Raw genomic sequence first — 21,337 nt, forward strand, 5'->3', positions numbered from 1 at the left:
TGTCTAATTTCCATCCAAAAGATCTTCTTAGAGCTCCTTCATGTCGAATTCCTAGCTCAACATAGATTTTAATTTATCTACTTCCTATCTGGTGTTAGCAGCAACTAGCATATCAACAACATATAGTAGCAGATATATGTATGAATTATCATCAATAGCACGATAATAAACACAAAAATTGAAGTTACTACGTGTGTACCCATTCCTCCTCATGAATGAATCGAACCGCAGATTTCACTGCCTAGGTGACAGCTTCAACCTGTAGAGAGACCACTTCAACAGGCAAGCATGATCCTCTACCTTTTCAACAAACCCCCCTGGCTGCTCCATGCAAATTTGTTTCTCCAAATCGCCATGAAGAAATGTTGTTTTAACATCCATCTGGTCTAGCTCTAGATTATGCCATACGACCAGACTCAACAATACACGGACTGAGGTGGGTTTTACCACATATGAGAATATATTGTTACCTTTACAAAAAAAAAAAATATATATATATATATATATATTGTTGTAATCCGCCCTCTTTCAAAGCTGTGTACCATTCTCCACCTGCATAAGAAGATGCATCGTAGATCCACTTGCAGCCAATTGCCTTTTTACCCTTGGGAAGCTTCACAAGATCCCAAGTTTAATTTTGATGGAGAGACTTCATCTCATCTATCATAGCTATAACCCACTTATGGCTTTCACCACCACTCATAGCATCCTGAAAACATAGAGGTTCTCCACTTGCTGAGAAAACAAAATCATACTTGAGTAGTTGCTTTGTACTCCGCTTTGGCTTTGACCTTGCTATCAATGTTATCAAAATCGTACGATTTACGATTCAAATCGTATGATTTGAATCGAATCGGATAGTTACTGATTTAAATCGCTTATGTGAATCGTTTTTTGCTTGAATCATACGATTCAAGTGAATCACGCGATTCATTTAATTCAATGGTTTGCAAATAAGTGGGCCCCACAACTTAACTAAAAAAGTCCCAAACTGTGGTTTTATTACCTATTCTCTACGTCTTTCGGTTCAGACGAGAGAAAAAAAAAACCCTTTCTTTCTTTCAGTCGATTAGGGTTTACAGAGAGCAAAGCCCCCTCTTTATTGTCTGCGATTTAGGGTTTCATCTCTCCTCATTCAACCTTCCACGAACAAGAAGAAGAAAAAGAGGTAAGCACTTTTCAGTTTTTTCTTATCTCCTCTGCTTTTTCTTTTTCTTTTTTCTCCCTAGGAAGCACCTAAGCCCTGTTTGTTTTCGATTTTAAGAACCGATTGGACTCCAATCACAATCAGTTCTTAAAATCCAAAACAAGCAGTGACTTAGGTTCTCAAATTCCTAAGGCCCTGTTTTGGATTCACAAAAAAGTGTACCCTGTTTTGGATACACAAATGGTTCTCAAAATCCAAAACAGACTCTCAGTTTTGAGTCAAATATTCAATTTTTTCCTTTTTTTCCCCTTAGGCTCTGTTTGTTTTGGATATTGAGAACTGGTTTCAAGTCCAAAACTGATTTTTAGACCCAAATTTAGGGTCAAATAATCTGTTTTGGATTCACAAATGGTTCTCAAAATCCAAACCAAACAAACCCTTAACTTTCAGTCTACTATTCAATTTTTTTGTTACAACATATTGGACTCCAAATTTAGGTAGCACCTCAGCCCTGTTTGTTTTGGATTTTGAGAACCGATTGGACTCCAATCAGTTCTTAAAATCAAAAATAAATAGGGATGGCTGAGCTTAAATTAATAGTCCCTGTAAATAATACTTGAGCTGTAATCCGGCTCTATTTTTTTAGGATTTTGGGAACTGATTTCGAGTCCAAAACTGATTATTAGAGCCAAATTTACTTTAAATTTGGGTCAAATAATATGCTATGGACTCACAATCTGTTCTCAAAATCCAACACAAACATAGCCTTAACTTATATTTTAAAATCCAACACCAATAGAGCCTTAACTTGTATTTTAGTGCTTCACTCCATTCATGTATTTAAAATTTTAATGTGCCATGTATCATCATTTCTTTGGTAATATGATTTTCATTTCAGCCATTGGTTTGAGAAGTTTGAAGTGTAGTATAAAGAAAAATGGTTAAAGCTAGAGAAGTGGATGTGACATGGGAGTATTGTACGACGGTCGTTCCCAATAACAAGACAAGATTACGATGTAATTATTGTGGGAAAGAGTATTCTGGAGGTGTATTTAGAATGAAGCATCATTTGGGACGTACAAAACAGAATGTAGCTGCTTGTACACAAAATCCGGATGGCGTTGATAAATTTAAGGTACTATTGAAGGAAAATGAAGAAGAGAAGGAGAAAAAAGATGATGCAAAGTATGATGTGGGGCGGCCGAACTTCTATTATCAAGATAGGGAAGAAATAGAGGATGCACGTGTTGCTAGAGGAAAGAGGAAAATGAATGATTATTTTGGTGAAGGGGGACAAAAAAACCGGCAAGCAAGCAACTATCAAACAAATTTGGAAAAAGGGGATAGGGATAGAGTTTGTCAAAACATAGCAAGGTTCTTTTACTCGAATACATTATCTTTCAACCTTGTTAAATGCCCTTTTTTTACGTCATGGTTGAATCCATAAGCCATTTTGGACATGGATTAAAAATCCCAAGTTACCATGAGATGAGAAATACATTCCTCAGAAGAGAAGAGAACATGGAGTCTATGATGGAAGAACATAAGAAAGAGTGGAAGAAGATGGGTTGCATGCTTATGTCAGATGGTTGGACGGATGGAGTGAATAGATCCATTACTAATTTCTTGGTGAATGGTCCAAAGGGGACAGTGTTTTTGAGATCAGATATCTCAAAAAAGGTAGATAACTTGTTTGATGTACTTGACTCGGTTGTGGAAGAAGTGGGAGAGGAAAACGTAGTACAAAGTATCACGAATAGTGAGAACAGGGGAGTTGTTGATGGAGAAGAGGAAAAAATTATTTTGGTCTCCTTGTGCCGCTCATTGCATATATTTGATGCTTGAAGACATTGGAAAATTACCAACCCATGCAGAGACCATCGCAGAGGCCACGATGATCGCAGTCTACATTTACAATCATAGTTGGGTTTTGCATCTAATGCGTAAGCATACGAAAGGGGAATTGACAAGGCCAGTTGTGACACGTTTTACAACGTGCTTCCTGACATTGAAGAGTCTAAGAGAGAGAAAGGCGGGCTTGATGCAGATGTTTGCCTCGTATGAATGGCAAAAAAGCCCATATTCCAAAAAAGCCGATGGGGTCAAGATACGCAAAATTGTGTTGAGCGATTCCACATTTTGGCCTAGTGTGTATTATTGTTTGAAATGCGCATCCCCTTTGGTGAAAGTCCTACACTTAGTGGATTCAGATGAGAGGCCTGCCATGGGGTACATTTATGAGGCTATGGACCGAACCAAAGAGGCCACTGCAAAGAATTTGGGCCACATAAAGAAGAAATATGAGCAAATTTGGAATATCATCGATGAACGTTGGGACATGCAACTTCATAGGCCCTTGCACGCAGCGGGTTACTTTTTAAATCTGCGGTTTCAGTATGAGACCTCAAATGAAGTGGATATTGAAGTTAAGGTGGGGCTATTGGATTGCTTAGAAAGAATGGGTCCATGTTCAAAAGAGAGGGTGTTAATTGGAAACCAAATTGAGAAGTTCAAGAAAGCAGAGGGTCTCTTTGTAAGGGAAATGGCAAAGTCAAAGTTAATGAGGAAAGAACAGCTACCAGGTCAATTCTTTAACTAAAAATTTTAATTGAATTCTTATCTTATGTATTTAGAAATTATCATAATTATTTTTTGGAAAAATAGGTTTATGATGGGACACCTTTGGAGATGAATGTCCCGAGTTGCAAACATTTGCAATTCGAATTGAAAGCCTGACGTGTAGTGCTAGCGGTTGCAAGCGCAACTGGAGCATATTTGAGCAAGTAAATGTTAGTAAGTCTACTTTTTTTTATTCATATCTTTTTATTTGTATCCCTTTAATTTTTATTACTAACTTTTTTTATTTTAGATACATTCAAAAAGAAGAAACCGACTCGAACAAAAGAGGTTGAATGCACTTGTTTTGTCAAATACAATCTTCAACTTCGAGTTCGCAATTCAAAGAGGAGGGAGAACAAAGGATTAGATCCTATTTCGTTATCTGACATGGACTCGGACGATGAGTGGATAACGGAAAAAGATGGACCTGTGCTTCCAAAAGACAGGACTTGACTGGATATAGGTGAATGTTTTGTGGAAGAAGCTGCAAGAGATGAGACAAGCGCTGGCTCCAGCCATGCGCCTCAACAAAAGAAAAGACACAAGTTATTTGTAATTTCTTTTTTTAGTAATAAAGACATGATTTATTAATATTCATTCTTGTAAATGTAACAGGCGTTAGAAACCTCAACAAAAGGAAGGACAAGCGCCAATTGCAAGATGAGGAATAAGAACTTGGCTCTGCTCCCGGCACAGATGATGGAGATGAGGTTGTTAATGTTGAGGGAGGAACTACCGATGCCGATGACGAAGATGATGATGAGGATGCGAATGAGATCGATGACATCCACGATCTATATTTTATTCAATCATGATATGTCTCATGTTTCGTTTTAGGGTTGATGTGTGAGACTTTAAAGTTGTTTTTTAGATCATTATAGAGAGAATGAATGGATTTTTCTATTTTGGTAATGAATTGTTAATTAATTTTACTTATGACAATCATTTAAGTGATTATCAAGCATTTCATGTTATTTATTTTAATAGTTTTGAATGGAAAATTGATAATTACTCTTTTTATTCTTATTTGTAATTTTTCCTATTTTTTATTAATTTTTTCTGATTTTTACATATAAATCTGAAAAAATCTTAACATTTACGATTCGATTTGACCCCTCTTACAATTTACGATACGATTCCGATTTTCAGAACATTGCTTGCTATGATATGTGGCACTTCTTGTTGCTCATCATGACTACTACGTGACGATTCTGCCCTGGAAAATTGTATCATGCCGTTCCCATTATCAGATAATCTTGAATCATACATATCAAACCGTGTTGTATCATGTTTTACAACCACATCTATATCCCGTGACTCTTCTACTAGCCCACCGGTTTTCAACATACTAGTCTCATAGAAGATCACATCCTAACTAATCATTATCTTTTTTGCAGTAGGATCCCATAGCTTATATCCTTTCACCCCTTCCTCATACCCGAGAAATACAAACTGTTTAAACTTAGCATGTAGCTTGCTTCTCTGTGCACTTTGAATATGCACATAGGTTGGGCATCCAAATATATGAAATACAGAAAATCAATTGACATTCTAGTCCATACCTCTTCTGGAAGTTTGAAGTCAATTGTCGTCGATAGAGATCTGCTTATCACTTAGCACGCCATGTCCACTCCGTCCGCCCGAAATATATTTCATAAGTTTGCATTAAGCCTCATACTCCTGGCTCTATCAAGAAAGGTCTTATTCATTCATTCTGCCATTCCATTTTGGGCAACCGGGTTAGTGAAGTGACGCTTGATTTAACGATCTATGCAGAAGGCCAAGAAATTACCATCCCTGTATTCCTTGCCATTATCTATACATAGACATTTCAACCTTTTTCCCGTCTCAACCTCTGGCAACTAATACTTGATTTGGAGAAAACTTCGAACTTTCTTCTCATGAAATACACTCATACCTTCCTTGAATAGTCACCAATGAAGGTAATAAAGTACTCCATACCGCCTTGTGCTCTCACTAGCGATGGCCCCCAAAAGTCTAGTGAACATAGTCAAGAATACCTTCACTGTTGTGTGTCGTTGTCCTGAACCCGACTTTGCACTGCTTTTCATATACATGGTGTTTGCAAAAATCAAATTTGCAATTCCGAACTCCCTTAAGCAATTTCCCCTTTTGAAGTTCCATCAGCCCTCGCTCACTCATATGCCCTAGACACATATGCCATAACTATGAATCATCCCTGCTAGCTTCAAATGATGCAGCTCAACCTATCGCAGCATTTCCTAGTAGCTTGTACAAGTTTTCAAATTTTTCCCTCTTCATTACAAGTAGTGTTCCCTTCACAATTTCCTTAACTCCCATTACACTGTACCGGCAGACACCAATATCCAATGCCCCAAGAGAAATTAAATTCTTCTTTAAATTCAAAACATGACTTACCTCAGATGAAATACGCACAACTCTATCATGCATTTTGATTTTCATTATGCTTATCCCAATAGCTTGGTAAGCAGCATAATTTTCCATATGAAACGCACCTCCATTGTATGGCTTGTATGTATCAAACCAGTCGTTGATCAAAAACATATGATAAGAACATCCAACATCCCAAATCAAGAATCCATGCGTTTCGAAAATAGCATTCATATGAAGAAACTGATCAAAAATCCACTCAGCTTCGCCAGAATTTTCCGCTCCAATACTGGCTTGATTTGAATTATTTTGTTTCTTCTCTTCTAAATCTTGTTGGCTCTTCATGCAATCTCTTTTGATGTGCCCCCTTTAATGGCACCAGTAGCATTCAACCGTGCTTCATCCTCTCGATTTGGATCGAGATTTACTCCCTTCTAGCTTTCTGTCACGAGATCCACCACGGTAGCCTTATTTATCTTTTCACTTGCAAGGAGGGCTAACGTGAGGTATCCTTCCCAAAGAGAGGTAGTGACTAAGTGGTCGTAGGAGCCATGAAGGGACGCCAGAAACAGTAGAGGATTCTCCTTCTCTTCCAACTTGCCTCCAACATTCAGCAGTTCTGAACCATAATGTTGGAAGTGTTGAGATGCCCCAACAGACTTGAGTTTTCTTCCATCCGAAGAGCATACAGTTGCTTCTTGAGAAACAACTTATTGGTTAGCGATTTCTCATTGTAGAAACTCGAGTTCGCACCAAATCCCGGTTGCAATCTCTTTACCGATTTATGTTGTAAACAACCTCATCCGCCAAACATAGACGGATCATGCTAACCGCCTTCATATCCAACCATTCCTAATTTTCATTGCTCATCTTTTTCGATTTCTTGTATTTGCCTAACAAAGCCTTCACCAGACCTTGTTGAACCAAGAGGTCTCTCATTCTTTTCCAATGTGGGGTCTTTTTGCTTTTGGATGGAACCCCCAAAAGGTTTAGTGAAGAGAATATGAAAGCCCTACTCTCCATGAAGGGAGATGGGGCTTCAGACCCAGTGGCTTCTGCTTGGCATACTTTCATGAGTGTTGGGATTGGATTAGAGAAGACATGATGAGCATGTTCAGTGATTTATATGAGTTGATTGACCTAGATGGGGGCATAGCAGCTACCTTCTTATCACCCATCCCCAAGAGAGATGGAGCGGGATGTTGGTTTGATTTGAGTCCAATCAGATTGGTCGGAAGCATATTTAAGATCCCCATGAAGTTGCTTGCTAAGGACATGGGGCGGCTTACTGTGCAAGCCCAAAGTGCCTTCATACACGAAAAGGGGATTCTTGTCGGGGAGATCAACTTCCCTTAACCAGTCCTACAACAAGTGGCATCATAGCTAAGATATCTAGTTTTCTTACCTTAGGATCATACATTAGCAATAATATATGCCTCCTCTTGCACCATTAGTAGCATGATGTGCGCATCTATCAAAAGTGTTTCCAATAACCAAGAGATCGAAAACTTTTATCCTTCACCTAAGAATGATGTAAAGATAACATAGTGTCGCAAAATTAACAGAAAGACTGTAAACACCAGCAACTCCAAGAACAAGAACTCTTCCCAAGGAAAACAGTTTTCCCAAAGCACCATCAGGTTTAGGAAGAACAGAAACACGTACACGCCAAGGATTTGAACATTGTGGTTGTAAAGCCATACTAAAAAACAATGGACAAGAAGTTTGAGGAAAGTATAAAATTAAGATTGTGAATTTTGGGAGCTGGCTGCGCTCTTGATAAGTAAAGTCTGACCTCAATATCGTTTACCCACCACCTAATGGTTCATGGTTGTGAACTTTTGCGCATAAACCGTTTGATGCTTCTTCCAAAGTCTATCTAGGAACCAGCAATTATAGTGATGAACTTGTCAATTTTGTTCCAATCTAGCGAGGATGGAGTTAAGACCTAAGTAAGATGCATCCCCAAAACAAAGGCTATGTTTAACCAAGAAAAACCATCACTTTATGTGAATTATGTGGACGGTAGTTAGACTATGTGCATTCCAAATGGATGATAATTTCATATTAATGACACTGGGTCTAGTGACACGTATGTTTGTGTGATTCTAAGGTTTTTCTTGGGTTCTAAAGTTTTTCATTCCTTCTAATTCTTCTTAAGTCTTTTAAGCTTTTACTGTGCATTTCCACACGTATGGTTGTGTGTTTCTAAGGTTTTTCTTGTGTTCTAATGTTTATCATTACTTCTAATTCTTCTCAAGTCTTTTAAGCTTTTATTGTGCATTTCCTAAAAGGAAACACAAGAGTAGGCAGAACACATAAATGTTCAACTTTAGGAGAAAACCGAAATGCCCAAAGGAACAAAATTAACAACTATGAACTTGTGTGTAGTCTTGACTCAAACAGTTCAATTAGTGAGAAGTTAATATCTAACATAGTAAATACGAGAACACGGGAGAAAGAAGCAGCCCAAAAGCAGTCATGAAACGTGCACCCAAAATGTTACTTTATTAGGATTAGGATCTAGTATTTCCTTGATCTAGTCAAGTCGTAATAATGGATTTTGCAAGGAATATGTATTCACAATGAATGATGGACAAATTGGCCTTGGATAATAGCAAGGACCAGTTTCAAGAAATCTAATAAACTATGGGAAGCAAAATACAAAAGCAGTACGTACTCTCCGAATGCTGTGCTGAAGGTTCCAGATTCTCTCCATCTTTGTTCCTCTTTCTGAATGTCATCTATTCTATGTCGTCGCTTATAAAGTTGGTAATATTCCCACAAGCGTTCAATATCACGATGGCGATCAATTCGTTCTCCATCCTTCTTGGCAAGCTTTTGCTGCATGATAGCAATCAAACACTTAAAATCCTAATTCAATAGGTAACAAAAAAATAAAGCATATAATGCTGCAGAAGGAACAGTTACATTGACATCGACATTAAGGGCCTGTTCAGTTGCGCCGATCTAGCGGAAAGGAAACGGATTTGGGCACCGTTTCTGCGGAATGTGCGTTAAAATGGCTGTTTTGTTGCAGGGATTTGGAAAGCGTTGGTACAGCGTGGAATCCGACTAGTGTGACTCAAGCAACTTTCCCCGCATCAAAGTCCGACTAAAAACATCGGATTTAAAAAAGAATCTGAGGGAATCGGGCACGCGAGCGCAAAAAAAAAAAAAACCCTTCTTTCTTATGTTCTAGGGCAACAAACAAACCCTTCTTTCTTCCGCTCGTCTTCCTCACCGACGACCTGGTTCGTCTCCGGCGAGGCTTCTTCTCCGGCGAAAAATTTACACTCCACGAGGTAAGTTTCTTTGGAGGCGAGCCTTCTTCTTCTCTCGCCTCTTTCTCTCCTCTTTTTTTTTCTTGGATCTTAGGAGAATGCTTGGATCTATGTTCATTGTCTTTGAGCTATGTTTTTCCTTGTTAAATCTATGTGTATGCTTCGCCCTTCTCGTTTCTTTCTCTCTCCGTGGGCTTTTTGTTTACTATTGTTGGGTCTCATATACATGCTTCGAACCATGTTTCTATGGCTTTGATTGGGGGTTTCGGTCGGGGGTTTGCGGTTGGATCTCTGTGTATGCCGAGTATATTTTAGATTGGGGTTTGCAGTTGTGTATGCCGGTTGGATGTCTGTGTATGCGGTTGGGTTTTGAGTGTTTTTTTTTCTCAGATTTTTACGGATTGCCGATTGGGGTCTGTTTGCGTTGGGGCAAAAGATACCGTTCGTGGGGTAAAAGATGGGTTGGGAAGTATGATGAAGGGGTTTGGGGTCTGTTTTGTTGGGGTAAAAGATGAAATGGGGGTTTTTACAGATTTTTACTTGTTTCTTTTCCGTTTCCTGGCAACTGAATGCACACACCTGCAGCTTTCTTAGCTGTTTCTTTTCCTTTTCTTTTCCTTTTCTTTTCCCACTGCCACGTCATTTCCGTTTCTTTTCCGTTTTCGCTGCGCAACTGAACAGACCCTAAGGAAAATTCCATAGATGCCAAACAAAATCAAATTCATGGGAATACCTTAATCAAAGACGTTAAACCAGTCTTGAACTGGAGTACACCTCTTCCATCACTGTTGGGGTCCAGGTCTTGTGCCATTGTATAAGCTTGCTCACACACTAAACAAATCAAAGAAGCCATGTGAAACTCAACTGTGAATTTTTTGCAAATAAAAAAAAAAGTTACCTAAGCCAAAAAATAGCCCAATTAGATGATTGTACAGTTCCCAGATTCATAATTCAGTTCAGTTCAGGCTTAGTTCACAGTCTGTAATTAGTGGGTTTCCTAGTACCCTAGTCGTTTAGTTTTGTTCATAATGAATTTGTCCAATTAGGATTTGGATTATAGATGTCAGCTCAACCAAATTTCAATAAACAAACACCGCAATCTTCCAATTCGACATGATTTACTAATTCAATTTTGCTTCATCTAATGTAACAGTAGTATTGGCTGAATTCTACTACGCCGGTGCGGTGCAATCATCGAATCAAAAGTTATGTACATAAGAAAAAACGAGAAAGTGTTGCAGACAAAATCAACAACTATTTTACTAAACAAATCCGCAGAAAGAAAAGAGGACAGTAAGAGTCACTAAAATTTAAACCAGCTCTATACAGTGCAATAAAAGTGTTTATATGGTGTAAGCCCGTATAGTCCAGTATTTTTCAAAAAGTACTGTAAGGCCTACACCATAGTGTGATCCAAACCGTCCATTTGCTAGGCCACAATGTAAATAGGTTGTGCCCAAAAATATCATGTCCATAAGATGATCCTAGCCCTAAAATCTATAGAGAAACTGCATGTTATGTAAACTTTTATAGATCAGAAGGTTGGAATTATCCTATGCAAGGTTTGGATCATCCTATGGTGTAGGCCGTACAGTACTTTTTGAACAATACTAGATTATACAGGCTAATGCCATATAAAAACTCATGAAAACGAGAAAAGAAAACCTACACATCAATTTAGCTTCATCTCATGTAAAAGCACTATTGCCTGAATTCTACTAAGTCAGTGCGGTGCTACTATCAAATCAAAAGTTATGTACATAAGAAAAAATGAGAAAGCGTTGTTAAACAAAATCTCAACAACTATTTTCCTAAACAAATCCAAATAAAGAGGTTAGTGGGACACTACAAAAAAAAAGAGAGAGAAAGAAAAGCAAGAAAAGAAAACCTACATATCCTTGCGACATTTGGATTCTCATCTTGGATCTCATCGGCGGCCTGTAAGATTGCATCGATGTTTGTTGTTTTAACAAGTGACGGAGGTACGGCTCCGGCGAGGCCGCTGGAGGTCCGGCCATGGCCTTGCCCAGCGCTTCGAAGCTGTTCTCTCTGTAAGGTCGCACGAACCAGTCTCTCCCAATTTGAGTAAACCCTAGCCATCTATCTCTCCCCTGCTTTAGAACATACCCTAAATCTAACAAAATGAAGCTCGAAAAAAGCACATATAACAGATCTTGAACGGAGAACTAGGGTTTGTAAGGGAAGGTTTTATGATTTTGGAGAGGAAAAGGAGTAGAAAAAAGAGGAGGTGAGAGTTTTGAGAATTGAGAAAGGGGAAATCAGATGGGGGAAGAAACGCGGGGTTTAAATGGGGAATAGATGGGCGATGGATCGGGAGGAAAGCGAAAGGGAAAGGGGAAGGAGACAAAAAGTCGCGATATATCGCTTTTAATTATTCGTCGCTTTTAATTATTCGTCGAGGGGCAGAAACCGCCCTTTACTTCTTGCAAATTACATCCCCAGCCTCCAGGCCCCCGTGCGTCCGATGACGATTAAAATTACGGAGAAGTCCCTATTGAGTGTGAATGGACCTAAAACGGCCCGATGGATCCTTTTTGTTAGGGGACTGAATTTGGCCGCAGCAGGTAGATCCGTACATGTCCAACTTATTTTGGATCGTGACCCAGAGGAAGCTACAAAATCTGATGGAGTGTGCTCTATCCAAATAGCGAGTATAAATGTACTAAAATGCTCTTAATATTTTCATTCATCTATGTCTGATAAGACGTAGGGTGCAGCTTGAGTTGGGTTCAACCCCATTTTGGGTTAGGTTGGGGCCGGGCTGGGCAAACCATATCTAATGTCGGTTTAGGGTTACCCGATTTCATTTTAGGCGGGTGCTGGGTTGAGGCATAGAGCAACAAGACGCGCCCAAAATCTGGGGATGCATCAATGTGAGAAAGTTAAAAATTTTGAAATTCAGTATGAAAATGTACAACCTGTCTTTTTTTCGAAAGGAAAATGACATGGACACCGAGAGTACCACCTAGCAGGGGACTTAAATGAGAAAATGCCGTGTGTTCAAACAAATATTTACCTTTTATGATTTCCCTAAACTTAAGGGAAATCTCACATCACTTGTGATGATGTGACGTCAATCAATTTGTTTGGTCTCCTTTTAGGTCCAACTCTTGGTTTCTCCAGCATTACTCGTTTTGAAACTTATTTTTTAAACTTCCACGGCTACGAGCACCTTCCCCCCACATTTGACTGAGGCATGGATCAGGTCCGGTCAAATTAGGGTTGATGTAATTCTCCATCGGAGTGGGTACAAGTTGGCCCCAACCCGACACAACCCAAAACAAGTTGCACCCTTATTCATTGACTGTGCTCCAAAGCCATCCAATTGTTGGGACCCGATTCTCCCATGGGCGAGCAGATATTTTGAAAAATATAATGAAGCCCAAGACCCAAACCATTAAGTTCTTGGGCTCCAACGTTACTAGACCGTGCTCCAAAAATCATCTTCATTAGGTGATCCTAACCCTTGGAGATACGCCGTACCACAAAAAGCATCTCCATTGGATGATCCTAATCCTTGTAGATATGTCGTACCACGAAAAGCATCTCCATTGGATGATCCTCATCTTCAATCTATAGAGATTTCAATTATGCAGCGCCACAAAAAGCATCTCCATTGGATGATCCAAATCCTTCTATCTATAGAGATTTACATGCGGTGTAAGGGTTAGGATCACCCAATGAAGACAAATTTTGGAGCATGATCTAGTAACATGGAGCTGAAGAACTGAATGGTCCGGCCTCACTCTATTTTTTAAGAAATACGTACACCTATGTACAGATAGTAAAATACATATTTGTTATAAAATTCACTGCATTCCCCATTATTTCTAGGGGAACAACTTAGGTTGTACTCGCCCTAGGAAAAAAAAGTCAGGTTTGGGTTGAGTTTTCCCAACCCGGATCAAGTTCGGGTTGAGGGCTTGGGCAACCCGATTTGAGTTCAACCGGACATTTTTTATCAATTTTTTTAGCAAGTTGCACCTCTAATTATTCCAATATCCAAAGTGTTTATTTTATAGGCCCCGATGTAAATAGACTTTCCCCAGAAATATCTCCACACGAAGATCCCAACACTCCGATCTGTAGGGTTTGGTTAGAGGGTTTGGATCATCCTGTGGAGATGGTTTTATGTGCAAGGCATATTTACGTTGGGGCCCAACAAAGAACGGCTTGGATCTTTGAAGCATGTGGCCCCAAGTGATTTTTTTTAAAATAAAATACATAACTTTGTATGGTGTTTACCTTCTTCAACTGTATAAACCATTCATTGTTGAGCCCCCATTTGAGGGTTTGTGCTCAAAGATAATAGTGGGTACCATTGTTGAGAATAATAACAGGTGGGGCCTACCTTGTTCAGAAGATTTAAACAATTAAAAGAGAGCGAGGGAGAGAGATGTACTGCTTGTGGGTAAAGGGGCAGGGATGTAAATTGGGACAGGCTCAGCCCGCACCCGATGACAGGTTCAGCCAGATTTTGGCTCGGGTTGGTTGGCATTTCATGGGGTTGGGCTGGGAAAAGCGAACTCAATTTAATTTCAGGTGGGGTCAGGACTGAGGCATTGGCAACCCGATCTGAACCTGATCTCTTTCCTCTAATATCATCATTTTCTTAGGTTTATGTTTTTTTGCTTATATATTTCGAAACCAACCCTAACCCCCGACCCCGCGCCCCCCCAAAAAAAAAGGTTCGATAGGTTGGGTTATGGTTAGGCAGATTGGGTTAGGGTTGGCCATCCTCGACCCGAGGCTCAAGTTGGGTCAAATTAATGCGAATCGGGTTAGGCCAAGGTTAGCACAACCCGATCCAACCAGACCCGTGTTGCACCCTTAGTAAAGTAGGGTGAATTTATCGTAGAGTAGGGCGAATTTATCAATCTCCTTGGTTTGAGTTAATTATCCGTCGAAAGAAACGGAGCTAAAAAAAAATTGGCGATAGAATCGAGGGTTCTTTCTTGAATTAAGATACCTAAAATCCTCACCCTCCCCTCCCAATCAAACTAGAAAAAGCCTGGATCAAATCTCTCCCTCCTTCCCTTCTCAACTCTTGTTTCCCATGGCGGTTTCTGCTTCTGCTCTTTCCCTCACAGGTAAATTTATCTTCATCCAACACTCCTCACTTTCCCCTTTCTTCTCTATGAATCTCGATGCCTTGTGTGTTTTTTACTGCCAAAAACATTCAAATTCTCGATTCTTACTCCTTTAATCCGCGCGGGTTCTTCAATTCAGTCCTCATTTACAATATCGGCGTTAGATAATTCATTTCAGTAATTTCTCTCGATACATGTTCAGAGCGTTGCAGATTGCCTGACTGCGTTATAATAGCACTTGGATTTTTATACATGGATTTTACAAGCTAGAACTTGGATTTTATAAGCTGAAACCTAGACTAAAACCTAGGTTTTACAATCCTGAAAATGTACAATCCAAGTTTTAGCTTATAAAATCCAGGTTTTAGCTTTATAAAATCCAAGTTTTAGCACGTACAAACCAGGATTTTACAATCCTAGATTATAAAATACTTGTATTCAAACGGCCATTATAAGTAAAACTATGATTGTATAAGCTAAAACACGGATTGCACATTATCAAGATTGGAAAATCTATGTTTTAGCTTGTAAAATCCAGGATTATAAAATTATTGTATCCAAACGGCTAATGGTCAAGGGTCTGTTCTTTAACCTTGAGGTCGGAGGTTCAATCTCAGCTTAGCTTCCCAAAAAAGAGGCTGATGGTGTTGAAGTTAAATATGATAATTTGCAAACAATGGCTACAATAATTTTGGAAATGAAATAATTGATTGCTTCCAAATAAGCCCTAATTTCCCCTTCACAATTAAAATTAAACACAGTAATTAATTCTTTATCCCGATTTGTGCATATTTCATGTGGATTTTTACTTTATATTTCTCCTTGCCGCTTCTTGTAACTACCAATTTCATTTATACATGCATATACGGAAGACAATTGTAGATTTGTTACATGCTAGTGTCTGTGGTGAACTGGTTGGTGATTAGTGACTTGGTTATGAATATGAGATTAGGTCTATCAGTAATTTCAATGAACAATGTCCTCATTGACAAATCTGTGGTTTGAACTTTGAAGCTTGATTATCGGTGTGCTAAGCCAATATAGCATATAAGATGTACACTTAAAGTGTGAATTTTAACGTGAGCATAAATGGTGAGTTATAATGTGTTTATTGTCAGACAATTTGAAGATCAGCATATTGACTGTGAAGATGAGTTGAATTGACACAAATTAGGGATCAAGTTCTGTGATTGAAGCTTTTGCGGCATTCTGGGCAATTTAGGATGTTAATTAAAGCTAGTGCCCTTTATGTTGCATATATTGTTGTTTTATATTTTTGGTTTTCTCTGTAGCTGTTCCATTATGTCAATATGGATTAGGTCATATAAGTTTTATGATCACAAAAGTTTTCTGGTAATAATTATTTTGGTGGTGTCAGATTTCTGTTTGTTGTCTGATTAAAAAATTCAAATGTTTTCTATGGATTGATAGCGATGCTGACTTTTTTTCTTTCCTGATTGACATGCAACTTTTTTTTTTTTTTGATGTAGGTGGATCCCACTTCAAGTCATGCGACCTTCGTTCTACAAAGCTCAACACGTTCGGGAACCCATCAGGACTGACATTTCAAAGAAAATCAAATCAACCAAAACCCAGTCTCTCTGTTTGTGCAGAGTACAAGTATGATATTCTAAACTTTTCATTCATGAATAAGGTACATAGAGAAGCCATCCTATTCATGAACTAGGATGTGTCCGATTGGAATAGTAGATGCCCATTTACACCGGATTTCACTAATCTATCAGCTAAATCATTAATACTATGAGAAATGCACGTAAAGTTAATCTGTCTATATCTGCATCTGTCCCTAATTTCATCAACAAAAAGAGCTAAATCACGCTGACCCTGACTATTGTCTTTCGCTCAAGCGATGATGTTAGCTGAGCCCCCTTCTTCTTCCAATCTACCATTAAACCTATCTTGGTAGATTCTCAAACCAGTAGGAAGAGCCAGCATTTCAGCTTCATTAGAATCTATCTTCCCTACGGGTCCTTAATAGGAATATAAGATGCCACCATTAGAGTTTCTGATAGAGCCCTCAACTTCTGCTGAACCCGGATTACCAATCCAACATCGATCAGCATTCAATTCAAGCTAACCTCCACCAGTGGATTTCAACGGGGCCCGAATGGTCTGTTTAATCCCACGAGACCATAAGTGGACCTTCCACCCTCTAATCAGCTGAGAAAAAAAAAAAGAATTTCCCCAACTTTCATTTCTGCAGTTCGCGCACCCCGATGTTCATTAACTTAGTTTTCAACAACAAACTGGCTTTAGAAGATGCTTTGTCATTGAAAATTCTGTTGTTCCCCTTGTTCTGTATACACCAAATGAAGGCATAGGGAGCTAAAATCCATAGGATCTTGCCAAGAGGGCCTGGACCTCTAAGTTTCTAGCTAAGAAGACGCTCCCTAATTGATTTAGGAAAGACCTGACTCACGGCAAACCATCTGATAATTTTATTCCCTACGCAATTGCTGATCTTATAGCGAACAAAAAGATGATTGACGATTTCTTCATTGGCTTGGCACAACGGGCATATGTTGGCGAGTCTGAATTTCCTCTTTTCTAGGTAGTCTTGGGTATTGATTTTTTCTAAAAAAAGCAGTATAAGAAAGATTTGTGATACGAGGTGGAGCGGGTGCTTTCCAAAGGTTGTTCCTGGGTGACTAAGAGGAATCATAGCCATTGTTGAGGGTCTTGAAGAAGGATCTGACCGAATAGTCTCCATTTGGATCGCACCTGAGATATATTGGACCATTCCAAAATAGAAAACAGGTTATTAATACAATCTATTTCTCCTTTAAATTCCTGGAGAGCTCCCAACCCCTCTCAAAATTCTACCCCCATTCTTCATGCCCTGGGAACCATGACCTCTACCTATTTTTTTTTGTCTCCCACCCCCTCATTCTCATATTTGCCCACCAAAACGTTCCTCCAAAAAGCTTCTTTTTTGTTGTGAAATCTGCATAGCCATTTAGCAAGGAGCGCCTTATTCCTGGGTTAAAAGATTGTCGAGGGAAAGGTAGTTCGAGAGTTTTTGATGGGGAAAGTTTTGAGATCAGATAACCGAGCAATGAATTTGCTATTGATGAGGAGTGGACTCTTCATCATATGGAAAATAGAGCATCGGAGAGACCAAATTATGTGAACTTTCAGAAGCATACTACATTCAGGGTATCAGGAAGTTTTTGATCAGCATGTCAGTAGACTTCTACAAAATCAGCAGGTTTCTATCGAGTTTTCCGAGTTTACTTGGAAATCAGAAACTCGGTTTCCAAATCAAATCTGGGATTTTGTTGTATCATGAATGACAATCTCAAACTTATATGTTCATGAAGTTCGTTTTATTTCTTTAACCCCTCATTATAATTTTGTTGAACGCTCAAAAGTTCTCCATACTGTTTGGCGACATCATCTTGATTGAAGAGAGATTGAGTGTTAGTTCCACTTAAATTTATAAACATCTCATGAAGTAAAAACTAGTTTTCATAAAGTAAAAACTTGGTGTTCATTAAGGCCACATATTGCTATAATTTATTCTTTATCCAAATTGGATTAATCCTCATAATACACCGTGGTTATTAATTTATGGATGAGCGTTGAGTTCTTCTTGACTTCTGACTGAACTTACGGGCAGTAGAATGCATCAAATGGAGTAAAATTTAATTATGGTTTTGCATTTTAATCTTTGTTTGAGAGTTCACACTTGTCAGTATGCGGATGTGTAACGTGACCTCTTGGGAAAGTCCTTTTGTTGCACTCCTTATTTTTCTCTCTTCAAAAATATCTTCATATGGAGAAGTAGAGTTATTATAACAGAATACTTCATGAACACTTATTTATTTCTTTGTTTGTTTATTTTAGTAAGGGTTGAACCATATAAGTGCTAGAACAGGGAAACATTGTCATGCTTTATTCACATGTGGCATAAGGCTAGAGTGGCTGTTGGAAATGCTCTATTTGTTGTTTCTTATGCTTCCATAAATGAATCTATTTAATGGTGCCTGTGCCAATACTCATCTAGCAATCTTCTTTTTGCTTTTCTTCTTGGATGTAGTGATGGATCAAGGGGTGGAGGTGGCGATTTTCTTGCTGGCTTCATTCTAGGAGGAGCAGTGTTTGGAACACTAGCTTATGTCTTTGCTCCTCAGGTAATTGTACTTTTCCTGCACATAATGTTATTTCTGACCTGTTAGTACTTCAATAACACTTTTCATGAATACCTGAAATATTCAAGAACTCACTTCTAAATTGGCATTGTTTGAATCAGCTGTTCTTAGATTGGAATGGTACTGTTGCTAAATATGACATATGGTTTAAGCAAGCAGCAGATGTACTCTCTGGCTTAGAATTGGATTGTTTTCATTTTTAAGGGTAGAAGTGGATTGTTTTCATTATTTGCAATTAATAGAATATGTCAAAAAGACCCAAGCTTTCTATGCAATTTGCAGTCTTTAACACTGCACCTGAGATTTAAATGATAAATCTTTTAGTTCATCATGAGCCTTTCTCAATCTCTCATCTCGTGGAGAACTTTGGGGGTGCTCCCTTACAGATGCTTAGTAAGGTCCACCCATTTTTTTATGTGGATAAAAGGAGGATTCATTTAAAGCTCATTTGATGTTGCAGTGACAATTACCCAGGCTGTGGTTGTTATGAATCATGGCTTTGAAGCTCCCAAATCTGCATCATTTTGCTCCATCATATAGAGATACTGTATCAACAGTATTAGTTAAACATTGCTACATTATTTAATACAATTACCCAGGTTGTTTGTACTCCTTCTGATCTACGTTTATGGATGCATGCATGAGATGGATTTTGCTTTGACAAGAATCCATATAACCTGACCATTCCCCCCAAAAAAAAGAATCCATATAAACTTGGTCCAAAATCTCTCTCTCTCTCTCTCTCTCTCTCTCTCTCTCTCTCTCTCTCTCTCTCACACACACACACACACACACACACACACGCGCGCGCATGCTCTCGCTCGCTCATATGGCTGCTGCAACTCCATTGAGCTCGCCATCATCTCCAATTTTCTTCTATTGTTTCTGATGCATCTTAACACAACTCCTTTAGGTACAGCCTCGGTGTTTGTGATATTCCTTACCTAGGCTATTCTATATTCTTCTATTTAATGGTGGTGTGATTCCCTTTAGGTATGGGCCGTACGGCCTCGGTGCTTGTGATATTCCTTTCCTAGGCTATTCTATATTCTTCTATTTAATGGTGGTGTGATTCCCTCTGATATGTATACTGGAATGCTGGGGCTGAGCCTCTAACTCAATTGGTTAAGAGTCAACATTGATGTCGGAGGTTCAATCCCAGCTTACCTACCTAAAAAAATGTGTGCTGGAATGCTGGACTGGTGAAACTGTTTGGAGAAATCTTTTAAGTTATTTTTTGGAGAAATCTCAAGTTAACATTCAAAATCTGAATTCCGGCAGGTTGATACTAACCTTCCTCAGTTTTGATAATTCAGGCACAAGAACAGCCAGATGGCTGCATTTTCATTAAAAACGGAATTACCGACCCATCTTTGTTCGAGAAAAATATTTCAGGATCGTGGTTCCATGTTACTATGTGGTTCTAGGTTCAGCATTCATGAAAACCTGTCCATTTGACATGCTTAATTCTAGTTGCTTTCCGTGCTCGAGTATTTTTTTTTTCTATTGTACAAAGTTTTTTCTGTGGGCAAGCAGATCAGGAGATCCATACTGAATGAGGATGAATATGGATTTCGAAGAGCCAAGCGACCTTTATATTACGACGAAGGTTTAGAGGTGACTATCTTCACCAAACTCATTTGATAGACAATACACTCGCAAATGAGAATGTGAATTGACTTTGTAATTTTTTATTCAAATGCAGAGGACTCGACAGACATTGAACGCAAAGATAAGCCAACTGAATTCTGCAATCGACAATGTTTCATCACGATTGAGAGGTAGTAACAATGTAGCGAAGGAGCCCATTGAGACTGACTCTGAAGTGGAGGCTACAATGTAGAAATTTTTTACTGCACAGACTCTACACTTTATATCAGCTTTGAAAGTTGTACTCTGCACCTGATATCACTCATTTTGGATGATTGCCTTGTTCCAAATCTGTGGGCAATTTATAATAATTATGTACTAGCCTTAAGTTTGTCATGGTGCTTATTTCCAGAAACCAAATTTCAGACTCCAGTACAATAGCAGCTTTTATGGAATTGTCAAGCTGGTACTTATGTTTTTTTTACAGGATTTTGTGGAGTGCAAGTCCCTTCTCTAGTGGCCATTTTTGAGGATTTCTGCTGCCCATCTTCTTCATTCTTTGGAATGTGTTGACAAACGAAGGATCTGTTTGGATTGCAAGAAAAACATTAGTGGCAGATTTTTTTTACCTTCCCACGGTCTAGAGGGTAATGATATGGTACTGTCTATTTAGAGAGATGCCATCATAAATTGGAGGCCCCTCTAATTAGAACTTGGAACCAACGTGATTCAAGTTCAATTCAGATAAGAAAACAAGGCACTGTTTGTATTGCAAGAAAAACACTTGTGGCAGATTTTTTTTTTTACCTTTCCGCCGTCTAGAGGGGAATGATATGGTGCTATCTACTTAGATAGATATCATCATAAATTGAAGGTTCCTCAAAGTAAAACTAGAACCAACCTCATTCAAGTAATTTCTTTATGTGTGATCAAGCAATAGAATAGCAGGAAATTTTAGAATAGTTTTCACTTGAAAATTCCTGCAATCCAAACAGGGCAAAAAAAAAGGTAAAAAAAGTATTAAATGATGCAGATTATGGA

The 21,337-nt window shown here is 38.7% G+C and overlaps 2 protein-coding genes across 2 annotated transcripts in view; one reads left to right on the forward strand and one right to left on the reverse strand.

Moving 5' to 3' along the window:
- The window catches only part of GSL8 (glucan synthase-like 8), a 111,090-nt gene extending 99,316 nt beyond the window's left edge, over positions 1-11,774 (reverse strand). The window contains exons 1-3 of the mRNA XM_077380809.1: positions 11,316-11,774; positions 10,157-10,254; positions 8,820-8,983 (exon numbers count right to left, since the gene is read on the reverse strand). Of these exons, the coding sequence (XP_077236924.1) occupies positions 8,820-8,983; positions 10,157-10,254; positions 11,316-11,523 (470 nt within the window). The 5' untranslated portion in view covers positions 11,524-11,774. The remainder of the gene's footprint in view (positions 1-8,819; positions 8,984-10,156; positions 10,255-11,315) is intronic.
- A 2,554-nt stretch (positions 11,775-14,328) lies between these two features.
- Positions 14,329-20,785, forward strand: LOC143886869 (uncharacterized). The gene is made up of 5 exons (XM_077391034.1): positions 14,329-14,534; positions 16,025-16,154; positions 18,595-18,688; positions 20,243-20,323; positions 20,412-20,785. Exons 1-5 carry the CDS (start codon positions 14,501-14,503, stop codon positions 20,547-20,549), a joined length of 477 nt encoding a protein of 158 aa, XP_077247149.1. The 5' UTR covers positions 14,329-14,500; the 3' UTR covers positions 20,550-20,785.
- The last annotated feature ends 552 nt before the right edge of the window (positions 20,786-21,337 follow it).

Source organism: Tasmannia lanceolata, unplaced genomic scaffold (assembly GCF_043159265.1).
Source record: "Tasmannia lanceolata isolate RefF3 unplaced genomic scaffold, GAP_Taslan_0.1 ptg000002l, whole genome shotgun sequence".
NCBI lineage: Eukaryota > Viridiplantae > Streptophyta > Magnoliopsida > Canellales > Winteraceae > Tasmannia > Tasmannia lanceolata.

What these genes read in the sequence shown, in the direction of transcription:
- LOC143886869 (XM_077391034.1), top strand. Translation starts at nt 14,501, where the DNA reads ATGGCGGTTTCTGCTTCTGCTCTTTCCCTCACAG. An exon ending in TTCTGCTCTTTCCCTCACAG is followed by an intron (nt 14,535 to 16,024) that starts GTAAATTTATCT and finishes TTTTTGATGTAG; the next exon opens with GTGGATCCCACTTCAAGTCA. An exon ending in CTTATGTCTTTGCTCCTCAG is followed by an intron (nt 18,689 to 20,242) that starts GTAATTGTACTT and finishes GTGGGCAAGCAG; the next exon opens with ATCAGGAGATCCATACTGAA.